Source organism: Cololabis saira, chromosome 17, assembly GCF_033807715.1.
Source record: "Cololabis saira isolate AMF1-May2022 chromosome 17, fColSai1.1, whole genome shotgun sequence".
Classification (NCBI taxonomy): Eukaryota; Metazoa; Chordata; class Actinopteri; order Beloniformes; family Belonidae; genus Cololabis; species Cololabis saira.
The window spans coordinates 32,656,799-32,669,430 of NC_084603.1; the positions used below are offsets into that span (position 1 = coordinate 32,656,799).

A 12,632-nucleotide genomic window follows, 5' to 3' on the forward strand; every position below is an offset into this window, starting at 1 on the left:
CTCACCTGCTTGTGGTGGTGGTCGTAGGAGTTGATGTGGTTGTCGTACTGCTGATGCCTCACGTACTGTTTGTCGCAGAGCTCGCAGTAAAGCCTTGAGTCCCCGTCCTCCTGCAGAGATGGAGACGTGGATGGAAAAGATGAAATGAAACAATAAGTAGTGAAGGTCTCAGTGTAGTCAGTACAGTTATTTATTTATTTATGTTTCTTTTTATTGTCTCCTGGTAGTCAAGAGAGTCTTATCATTTCATTTGCCTGAATTCAAACTGGGAAAATATCCAGTTTCTTTCACAGACTTTTCTTCATGGCTTCAAAAAAAACAACCCAACAAAAATGGCTGCTTTGGGATCATTTATTTTTAACGAACACTCATAAATGTATTGTTTTGAGCTAATTCAATTATTCACCCTCTTAATCCCCAAACAGTCAACCCATTTTTATTTATTGGCTATTCTTCATTATATTTATTATTAATATTATTAACTAAAGCTCGGACTCACGATACAGCAAATATTCAGCACGTATCAGCCTCCGCAGATGTTACAAAAGTTAAGAAGCTGTTTTCTCTGCTGTTCTTCAAATGGTTTTGATATCTTAAAATAATGTTAAGCATATGAATGAGACTTTATAATTTATTTATTTGCAGTCGCATTGTTGGTTCATTCTGAATCAAATTTGCTCCAATGGCCTTTAAAATCTCGCAGCACGGTTCTCACTCGGCCTCTTTTCAATAAGTCGTCTCTGAATATCTAGGCTCCTTTTACTTTCGTTTAAAAAAAAAAGTAATAGTCTCTTTTCAAACAGTGTTGTATTGAAGGTAAGCATGTATTTATGTTTACTTGAGTATCATTTCTTGTACAATGTCATATTTTTCATCTTGCATACATAAAAGTTTGAACGTGCCAACACCTGGCTATTATAAATAACTTTCCTTCTGATTAAAAATGAAATTTAAAAGATTACCCAAATAGGTATGGTCGGCGAGATTTGAAAAATGTCTGAATTTTCCTCTGAAGTGCCGGCGGCCAGGATTTAAAATATCCAGAACTTTAACTTCATTGATCATTCGGATTCTCTTTTCATGTTTGACCAATTTCAAACTTTCCTCCATCGGGGCCGATGTTAAAAGAATTCATATTGATTTTTTTTCTTGCTGAGAATCTTCTTGAACCCTGATGATTCATTTAAGTAAGAAGAAATTGTTGAAGAAATATATTATTTATAAACAGATATCTGGTCGTGAATATATAGGATTGCCAGTAACATTTTGAACATTTAGAGGAAACTTTCAGGTTCTAGTAGCTTTTTGTCTGAGTGGCATTGGTCACATTTGAGCGGCCGTGGCTTAATATCAAGAAGCTCAAGACATCATATGAAATGTGATCGTGAAATTGCTATCAATAACTTTTAATTTTATTAGCTTTTAAAACTCAATCTGCTTTCAAACAATGACAAATACACGTTATCCGGGACCCACAGGCCTGGAAAGCCGTCATACGTCACTGACGGGTCCCCAGACCGATTAAATAACGCAGTTCCTTCAGGTTAAGAAGTGTGACTGATTTAATAAATGGTGAAAAAGCACCTTTCAAGTCTTGTTTGCATAAATATAAATCATTACTTTTTCCTCAGACGTGGTCATAAAAGTAAAATGAAAACAAAGCTCTGTAGGTGGCAAAGGTGAATTCCAGCCGGGGCCGGTGCGCGCTCTAAAATGTGTTTATGAGGACGTATATTCATCCTGCTCAAGCTTTTAATTTGCTACCTGTCATGTGGGATACGCATATGCACTTAGAACCCCTCACGTGGAGTGATGCTATCTCTATTGCTTCCGATGGCTAATGGGCTCCTTCAATCACAACTATTGATCGGCGTGCGAGTGGACATGCACAAACAAAAGGAAAAACCCACACAGCCTTTAATACAGCACTGCGTCTTAAGCCGAGCAAACGTCCACAGGTGTAGTTAATCTGGGTTTTACACAAACACACAGACACTTTCTCTATTAATGAAAGTTTGATTTATCTTTAAAAGTAAGACAAATTCAATCTGTGACACGGCCAGGGCCGTTTTCAAGACCAGCGGTGCTAAAGGGGGTCACATGATCAGAAGGAGCTAAACTGGTGCGTTTGAACCTAAAGTGGGTCGTGGGGCTTTGCTGCAGGTAAAGGTTCCACTTTAGTGAGTCTTTACTGAGTCTTTATGGAGCTACCTCTCTCTTATTTCATGTTTGTGCATGAAATCGCTGCTAATGCTTTACAACCTGAGCTTAAAACTGCACCATCGTTTTATCAAATAACTTTGGGAACTTGAACATTTTCCACAATTTGAGTCTCAGTTTGTCATTGAGGGATGGTGGTGGGTCCTGAAGCCGGACCAGACAAGAAGCACTGGTCAAAACGGTCCCAACTGGGGTTCAATTCAATTTATTTAACACAAACAAAACCCTTTCCTTATGAAAGTTCATCCAAATATATATATTTTTTTATTTTCAAATAAAGTTAGAGCCTTGTTGAGGATTACTTTGTCCATCTCTGTGTGTTTCCATGAGGCCACAGTCAAAAACTTGTCTAGGACCACCAGAATCCCAGGCCCGGCCCTGAGCACGATCTTCAGGCAGGTCTCGCCGCAGGTACGTGGAAGTACCTTTGTCTTCATAAATCACAGTCCAGATACTTTGTGACCTCTGTATCCAATGGGAGGGTGACCAGAGACAGACTGCAAATGTGACATAGGACAGATAGAGGCGACCGGAGGACGACAGACAAACTCCTTTAATCCCTCCCTGAGCGAGAGCAGCCCCGTCCTCAGCCATTACTGCTGGATCTGCTGCTCCAGTCAGCATTAGCTCCTCAGACCATACTGATTACAGCAGCTACCATAATTCCATTAAGTGACAAATTTATGTTGCATTATTCTATTACCAAACGAAACATCACATTTGCATTATTTAATCAGAAACGGCATTGGTTTGCATTATGTCATTGAAGATGTTGTTGGGTTGCATTAGCCGGCTGAAGATGGCTTTCCATGTCCATTAAACATGGCCTGCTGGATGTTTGGAAATCGCTGCTCGGTACACGCAAATTAAAACACATTGCACTTCAAAAGCTTTCCGTCCACTGCTTCCCAAGACAACCGGACGCATTGTCTTGTTGCTATGGGGAAATTCCTTTTCACAAGTTTCCTTTTTCTTTTATCCTGCTGAGGGAGAGATTTGAAGAAGAGTTTAGGAAATTGCCTGACCCGTTGTGCGCATGAATTTTTCAAAACCCACAGGACCGACTCTCCGATGCCCAACTGTGAAGAGGAAAACTGACCTAACGGAGTCATACTGCGTCTTAGCTGCTCAGTTTTCACCGCGAGGGTTCAGCGTGGAAAACATCTCCTGTATCAACACTCAACACTCGTCTTAGCTGTTAATTCTTCTGTGGATTCAGGTGTCTCACTCGCCTCCACTTCAGCTTCTGTGTGCACAATTTACACTGCAGATGCGATACTGTAGTTACAAAATAGAAGGCAATTAATGAGAAATTGTTTTAATGTTGTGGAAACCGCTTGACTAGAGAGTCAATCTGCAGAAAATGAACACGAGTCCTCACACAATTAGAATAATCAAATCATTTATGAGGCAAAAATGCCTGTTTAGATGTGTCTTGAACTGCATAATATACTGTATAGTTTTGTACTAATAAGTTAACAAAACAAGCAATGTGAAGATGAGAGTGTTCCTAATTTGTGACCTTTTATGCGTTAACATTTATGCATATACATTTTGAATAAATCTGATAAGCCAAGTCAGTAGTTGCAGCTGTTATTTGTTTGTAAATGTTGGCTGCGCTCCCAAACTTTCCTGGCATGGAAATCTAGATCCACAGGAGGTTCAGTCATGTTTAAAAAAGTATTTATGTTCACAGCTGAGTTAGAGCTCGGTTTTAACCGTCTGAGACTATAAACCTGACAGTCACAGGAGAAAATGGCAGTTCTAGATCACCCCGCGGCAAGCGGGGAGCTACATGTTTGCAGATCTTTTGATTAAAAGCGAGGGCTGATATTTAGGACAAAATTGTGACCATCACTGCGAGAAAGGACTTCAAATCATCTGTAACAAAACATCAGCGTATTCTGTATTTCTCTCCCATCTTTTTTTCCCTTTGATTAAATTTAGAAAGAGAAGTTCACTAATGTCACACAGGCTATTTCTGCAGAATTTGTTCAACCAGAAGACTAGAAGAACCGCGGATCTGCTTGGAGCCGCAGATTTTGCCTTTACATCTTGATTGTCAACACCCAATTAGAAGTCTGCGTTTCCTTCTCACTTCACTCCGACTGCTGCTTTATATTTTTTTGCTCCATGGTGAAGAAAAATAAGATAAAAGGCTGAAAAAAAGAATCAAATAATCTAAATTTCAGGATGTCTCGCTCGGCTCAATATCTTTAAATGTATTATTTTTGCTAAAACAAAGCTGGCGGCTGCAGCTAATTTGATTTTGGGAGTCTTGTAACTGGCTTGATAAGACTGAAGTGTGAAGTGAAGCTGCTCTGCGGTTTTTCTTTTGGGGTTTTTTTTCTTTCTCCAGCCTCGCAGGCTCGCTGAGCAGCTCCTGTAAATGACTTTTCTTACTGACAGATCTCCCTTCCTCTGTCTCCCTCGGGGTTATGTTCTTTCTCCAAGCCTGTACTTCCTTAACATTAATGACGAGCCGCAGCCAGTAAGGAGATAGATAGTTTTATCAAGCTGAAGGGAGGAAAAGGAGAAAATGGACACGGCCTTCGTGTTGATCATACGGCGCGCCGTGCGACGTCTCTGAGTTGCTCTAAAAATTAAGGACAAGGTCACAACCCTTTTTTGACACTAAAAAAAGAAAAAAAGACAGGAAAAATGAACGGATAGATATCTTGTGTGTCTGTAAGAAAATTACAATTGCGAAGGCACTGCAGCGTGTGTTCCCGCTGCTTCAAATTGACTTTTTAAATGCTGTTTCAGTGAGGAACAATGCTTTAGCAGGGAGAATCTGACTCTCCGATTTGCATGCGGCAAGGAAGGATGACGCCACTGCCCCGGCGAGCCCCTCTGATGGCAATGTTCGCCCTCCGGGTGACATCTCAGACTAATAGTTTATTTTATCGCGGTTTAACTGCTTAATTTGCAGGCAAAATGATGTGGCTTTTAATCTGCACAACAATGGCACAATTTTCCCTGATAATCAACTTTTTATAGGACTATATAGAGCTACTGACTCCAGAGCTATTGCTTTTTGTCCTTATAGTGCACGCCGTCGTTATTTTCTGTGTGTATTTTATTGTGTGTTTAATCAGTTTTATTATTGCGTGTTTTTCACCGTAAATTCTGTCAAGAAGCAAACAAAAAGAAAATCCCTTCTGGGACAATAAAAGTTTAAATTAAAAGGGAAATGGAGTGAAATGAAATGAGTGTGTGCATACACGTATTTCTATATGTGCTGCATGTGTGTGTTTAATGGCCTACTCCCTCCATATGCTCTAATCATAGTAAGTGCATTTGGTTAAGCAAAAAAAAAAATCAACTGGTCAACCTCCATCATTTTGGCAAATGGACCACTCAACTCTAATAAAAGGAACTATATATTATATTTATTATATTATATTATATTATATTATAATATCCATATGTTCGGTTTTTCTTAGGGGAAATAAGAGCTTATTAAAAAGTAGAAAAAAGTTTCATTTCCTTTAATTCCCTCCATGAGACTTGAGCCAGAGAGTTCTTTGCAAGGTCTGTTAGTTGGGCAAATATTGTCTCTTGAACATTTACTGGAAATTGGATATGGTTGAAGAACAGGATGACCCCTTCTGCTCTCCGTAGATTGAATTTGAAAAGTGAAGTGGACGGCCCTTGAAAATAACAGCAGTTATGTTGGTTACAGGGAGGTAAGTTGATTACAAATAACAGAGGCAATGAAGAAACCAAACCTCTCACTGTGGAACTGAACCTGTTTTTTCTTTCTTTTTTTGTGTGTCTTTGAGAAGGGTGCACGACCACGAGGCCTAATTTCATCCATTTATTTTACTGCTTTTTTCACAGAGACCTCAGCAGCCTGTGAGGGGGCTGCAGTTCTTAAATTTTACATACAAATGGACCAAAGTGAACAGAGCCGATTATTCATTAAAAAGACTCGCTGACAATAAAAGTATAGAACACTAGAGAAAGCAATCCATCCAAAACATAACTCCTCAAAAACGTAGTTGCCACAGCAACATCTGGCATTCTTTCAGAAATTAGATTGATTGATACAACAGACCTTTATATCTCCCATAAATTTTCTAAATATATGCAGGATCCGGGGATTATTAAGAGGTTTATTCACTGATGCCTCTAACATGTCAGATATTATAAATTATATGATGGTGCTGCTTTGAAGAGCTACATCAGACCAATTATAGGCATGTAAAAGTTAGCACCCCCACTGTTAACCCTGTGGTGTGTAAAAAGAAGAATCAAAATCATCTCCTTGTTGACGTCTTAGTTTTCATCTATGGTTGTATTTCCCTTTTACTAAGTACCGCCACGATTCAGTAGCCTGCAGATCCATGTCTAGCAGCAAAAACATGAAGTAGTTGTTTCTGTATGAAACAATTTCAGCTGATTCCTCCTTCAATTCATTGAGGTTGTTGGATATTCCCTCATGCTCAGTACACAATGCACACATGTGTGAAGCACTATATATTACACACCAACTCTCACACACAGCTATCTTAAGGTGTAAAGATCTGGACTTTGACCAGTTCCAAAGTCGTGTGGTTTGCTCAGATGAAATTTTGCCAACCTTCAGTCATGCTTCCATCTTCCTCTTAGGCACAAGCCGTCCTCCGGTAACCTTTGCAAAGAAACTGTGTGTCATGGATATAAACATTAAACATGCTCCGGGAGGCCTGTGGGGTCGGAGATGGAGCACTTGGGCTTTTTTGTATTTGCACAGAGCATCGCATTGGCCACAACCTTGAGATGCATTTTGCTGGCACATCCACTCCAAGGGAGTGAGTGTCTTGAATGTTTCCCACTTGTGGAAAATCTCTCTCACCGTAGAAGCACGAAAGCACCAGACCAACAAACTTCCAAAACATGTGCATTTAGAGAGGTCTGAATAAACTGATCTGGATGATCAATTCCTTCAGGGCATATGCATATCAGAACCTGACTAAAGGAGTACTTAATATTGCCCCAAAGCAAGAAAAAGTTATGTTCCTGTTCATCTGAGCCCTTAAATTAAGACCCACTCTAATGAGATTATAGTGCTTGTTATCGAAGATCCTAAGAAGCAAAGTACACTTTCCATATTTTCATGTGGATTCTTCTGTGTCATTCAGTCATCTTTGAGGAGGATGATGTGGTGTTTATGGCTGTGGAGAACAACTTCTTTACCTCCACCACCCACTGACGTGATCCGGTGTCAGGAGAGCGACATGAAAACGCTTGGCTGCTTGTCAAGGATTGGCGTCCGGGGAGCGCATTCCCGCTCGCTCAGCTGCCGGAGTTTCCGCGTTTTCGTTTAGCCGAAACAACTTCCCGTACTGTATATACATCCGGGGGACCTCTGGGAGAGCTTCACACTTTATGACATGTTGTCAGAGCCCTGCTGCTCCGGCGAGAGCCTGCACGCTGAAGCGAACAGAGAGAGGGCTGCCGCTGCTCCGGCTGCTCCGGCCCGCCAGCACCAGCTGGGGCTGTAAACGCTGGATGTATCTGAGCTTCGGCTGCCGCAGTGAGCCTTCTACCCAACTCTGTCTTTGTTGCTGGCCAAACAAGTGTGTTTCACAGCAGGGGGGGGACATTTACTTAAGGGCACGCTAAACGAGACCACTGTGGACGTGACCTTTTATTAGCAGCGGATAAATAACTTCTTAACCATTTCTTGAAGCCAACACCACCTAGTGAGCATTAGCATGGCTATTTACGGGAGGGGGAAACTGGGTCAAACTGGATTTTGATACGGAGGCTGCATTAATCCACTTCATTTTTCCTTTTTATAGCTGAGATGCTCGGTTGTCCTTTGACATGCAGTTCAACATAACCGCAAGCATGAGCGCTGTATGTCTGAGCATGACCGAGAGAATAAGGAAGACTGCATGTTTGCTGTGTTGTTGGACGAGTCGTAAACACAGCAGAGCTAAATATGGGAAAATTTGCCCAAAAAGAGACAGTATTTGCTTGTTTTGTTATTGATACGTATTCTGCTGCCATGGTGTTTGTCTAACCATCAAGAGAATAATGTGTGCGTGCTCCAAAAGTCATAGCTTTGGCGTATTTGTGTTGCTTTTTATCTCAAAATAGTGTGAACATTGTGAAGTGGTGTGAGTACCGCTAATTAATCTCCAGTGTAAATCGCACTGGTGTGAGGAGGAGGGTTCCAGTTTATTAAGGATGCTGAGGTGGTTATTAACTGCCCTTGGAACCAGCACAGATGTGACACACGCATAATTAAAAGGATGACGTGACAACAATGCAAGGCACTCTGTAAAATCTGCACAGCTGGCCACTGAAAGCGGTCGACTTCCTGCACTTCTTATGACATGTGAAGCGATGGCTTGACGCAGCACACTTTTTGTTGGAGTCCGGCATTAACTGTGCAAAAACAGACCACCCCCCCACCTCAAAGATGAACCACAAGCCCTTCTGCTGTGAGGTTTCAAATCAAGGGCTGCATCCTTCAGAGGATAAAAACTGGTAAACTGAAACTCTCCAGCTTTCTGAGAACTTCTGTTTATGTCTCCAGCATGAGGCCTGTCATCCAGTGGAAAGTCCTGTTTCTCGTTTTGTGATTTTAGTTCATAATTAGAGGAAACTGGTCCATGTAAGTGCTGGAGTTTGATTTATCTCAGACTATAAGAGGATCACAGTGCAGCTGCCATGTTTGCCACCAGTCCGCCAACCTCCAGCGGTGTGACAAATCTCGGGGGAGGCCACACCACGGAGAATCCACCTGAGAGAAAGAGGATGTATTCGTGGGCTGCGTTCGGAGGAGTCTTGGAAACATGACAGAGCACACGCCACCATTGTGATGCAATCTGTGTTTGAATGCAGCCTTGGCAGGATGCAGCCCCTGAACTGGGACACGGGTTCTGACTCATCCACGGACATCCAAACCTCCTTTGATTAAAAGCACATTTCCCTCAGGCCTGTCCTTTCTGAAAGCACCGTATATGTAAAAAACCACGCATTTATCAGTCTTGCATCGACTATTTGTCATTTTATTATGGAGAGAAACGTATCAAAACTCTCAGCATCGCTGCCAAATGTCCTCTTTACCTGATTCTCACCAACGTCCTTCGGGCCATTTGTTTCACCATTTGACCAGCAGACACCTGAAGACAGTGAAGCATTTATTTCTGCGTGTCTCCTGCTGCTTTCGGAGCTGCTAGGATAACACCTCTGCTCCTCAAGCCAACTCTTAATCACTCTTAAGATGAGAACTAATTGGCTCATTACTTGTGTTACTACCTTAGTTGAAAAAAAATGTGATTTTTCAAACAGATGTCAGAAAAAGGTTCAAATTCAAGTCTTTAATGCTGATTAACTTTGGGGTCCCAACTATCAAAACATGGTTCTTTACAGCATTAATACTTTGACTTGACTACACTAAAGTGTGTGCTACGTGTCTAAATGGAAACTCCTTTGAGAAGCTTTGCAGACTTTTGACGCCACACTTCTATACTGTGTAGGTTTGTTGGACGTCTGTCCTTTGGATGTCTCCAGGGTTTTAGTGTCTGGTTAATTACATAGTTAACCCAATCATCTTAATGGTATTGTTGCCTTGCTGAGGTCTGTCAGGAACCAGGTAATGGTTATAACATCAACAGGTCTCTGGAAGAATCTGTAGGAGCCATTCATGGACCGCAGTAGGCATTAATTTAGTTATTAAGTCGTAAGCGTTCCTTAATGATGTCTGGACTAAGCAACTGTTAAACAACACATGTGAGGTCTGATGACTTTGTAACTAAATCAGTTTAACCTAAACTACCTTAGCTTATTTCAAAACATAAAAAATCTAATATTGCGTATTTACTGAGCAACAGAACGATATTACAATCGCTGTGATGAGCAGGATTCTCTTTGACTGGCTCATATCGGGGCCTGCCGCCGACGTGTTATCCACCTGATTTATTCAGGAGTCAGGGTTTCATTTATTTATCATTACATCACATGCTTAACCTTGCGTGATTGTAAAACACCACTTCCCCCGCGAGGTAAAGGTTTCCCCCAGTGCATCGTGTCTTTGTTGAGAGTTTATCTGAAGAAAACTCTCCTGAATCCTTCCTGCGCCCGAACCCGTGACCTTCAGACCTTCACCCTGTTGAGGTGATGTCGTACCATCAAGTTCATTTCAACCAACCAGCACCCACATCAGAAAAGGTGGGGGGGGGTTCAGTGACTAAATTAATATTTCAGTCATGGGTCTTTTTCCATTTCCACTAAGGTCTTAGTTACAGAGAGGATTAAGCCAATAAAATCCACTGAAGTGCATCGGTCCAACAGGGAATATTCTGGGGATATTCCTGGAACTCTATCCGGTCCCTGGTTCCTGGACGACAAAGTTACTCTCTTATGTTTCACCATATTTGAGAGTGTTGCTAGTTGTACCTACCGATGCCCCTTGAATGTTTCTTAAAAACTAAGAAGCCCAGTGAGTGATGGAGACATAAACGTCGACAAGCAGCTCATTTTCTCCGGACATTCGGAAGCATTTCGGGTGCATTCATGGCAGCTCTTATTTTTGTCACCAGTGGCCTTCTTATGTCAAATTATGTGTATTTCAGCAGAAGGCATTACGCAAAAGCGCATTATGAATCTGTTATTTCTCTCTTTTTGTCTTCCACTCTTGATTAATGCCTAAGAACGTCCATTACACTTTCCTGAAAAGCTGTATATCCTTTATGAAACCACTGATTCACAAACATCCAACAGATTCAGTCACACCACCCAGAGTTGAATCTTTTATTAGTAGCAAAATTCCTGAATGCTTTTAGTCCCATTATGTCAGCTAGAAGATCCAAAGTGGAGGAGTTATTCCACATGCCAGTGCACCGTTCAACACATTTGCAGAGGGAAAGGTTTCTGAACATAAATGAGCAGAGGCCGCATGCTCCCATGATTGTTTCCCCACAATCAGAAGCAAATGATGTTCATTTCTGGGATCCCATGAAATTATGAGAAAAGCCATCGGAGCCATAAGACGAAGCGGTCTTTTAGCCAACGCTGTTGGCAGAATGCTGATATTTGATGACTCACAAATCCTCATTTCATGTTCCCCAACAATGCTTTTCAAAAGGCTCTGGCTGTTACGAGGCCTGCGTGGCCACTGGTTGAGTCGAGGGGAGGTTGCTATGTATACGGGTAGTAAAGTGGAGGGAATTTGTTCAGGAGGTTTCTGGCTGAGATTTCCCAGAAACATCTCTGATCAGCTGTCCAGCCGCCAACGAATTCACAATTTTTTTTTTTAGCAGCCAGTTTGATTTTCGCCGTGCCAAATCATTTTTTGGATCACAGGAGTCGGATCGCACGGCGGTGGGCCGTCTTCCAGCGCGGCTAGTAGACCTGACAGAATCCCAAGCCAACGGCAAAACGTTCGCTCACAAACATACATGTGTGCAGGCCGCCACCCACACACACACACACACACACACACACACACACACACACACACACACACACACACACACACACAACTCGCACACAAAGAGAAACTCTCCGAGACTTGACGGCGAATATTTCATGGCTCATTTGTCTGAGTGTGTGAACAACAGAAACTGAGAAAGACTGAGAGATAAAAACTAATGATAGAGACATGAAGAGAGAGGATGAATTATAGAAAGAAAAGATGAGAGGGAGAGTGAATAATAAAAAGAGAAGATGAGACAGTAGGAGGAAAATGGGTGTTGAATTAATGATGCAGGAATAACAACCTTCTTATTGTCTCTGTTTCCAGTCTTTGTCCTGCTCTCCTTCTGTCTCTTCGCTCTGAATCTCCATGTCTCTGTCTTTGTCGCCCGCTCATCTTTCAAGTCATTTCATCATCAGCCATGAAGCCACGAGACAAGGCCAGTTCAGAGAAGAAGAAAAAAAATCACTCAGCCCTCTTTTTTCGCTTGAACCAAGGCCGCAGAGGACCTCTTTGTGGTTCACATCAATACATAAATTACGGAACAGGCCTCCTGCAGATGATCACCAAAAGAAACCCTACATAACCACAGAGCCACAAAGCCACCACGCAGAGATGTAAAGCATCCAGAAAAGGACCACAAAGAAGAGCGTGGCTGCTGCAAAGGGATGCAAGACGACGACACATCTGAGCCCAACTAAGAGGCGCAAGATGTCCTTAAAGAGACAATGCCAGTGACAAGACGTTAGCATAAAAGATGCAAAAAACTGCGGCAAGAGTTGAAATATGTCCATAAAGGGGCTAAGAAATGGATGACTGCAAAGGCACACAAACAACTGGAGAGAAGCAGGTACAAATAAATGTAAAGCTTCACAAAGAAACCCTGAGAAATGGTCATAATCCACACTGAATATCAACAAAAAGAAGCAAAGTGCTCATAAGATGACACAAAACAACTGTAAAGCGATGCAAAATGGCCATAAAGAGACGCGGTTGC

General features: G+C 41.8%; 1 protein-coding gene across 1 annotated transcript in view; it reads right to left on the minus strand.

The window, feature by feature from the left end:
* LOC133463695 (uncharacterized) overlaps positions 1-12,632 on the minus strand; it is a 98,319-nt gene that overhangs the window by 35,573 nt on the left and 50,114 nt on the right. The window contains exon 2 of the mRNA XM_061745374.1: positions 6-110. Within this exon, the coding sequence (XP_061601358.1) occupies positions 6-110 (105 nt within the window). The remainder of the gene's footprint in view (positions 1-5; positions 111-12,632) is intronic.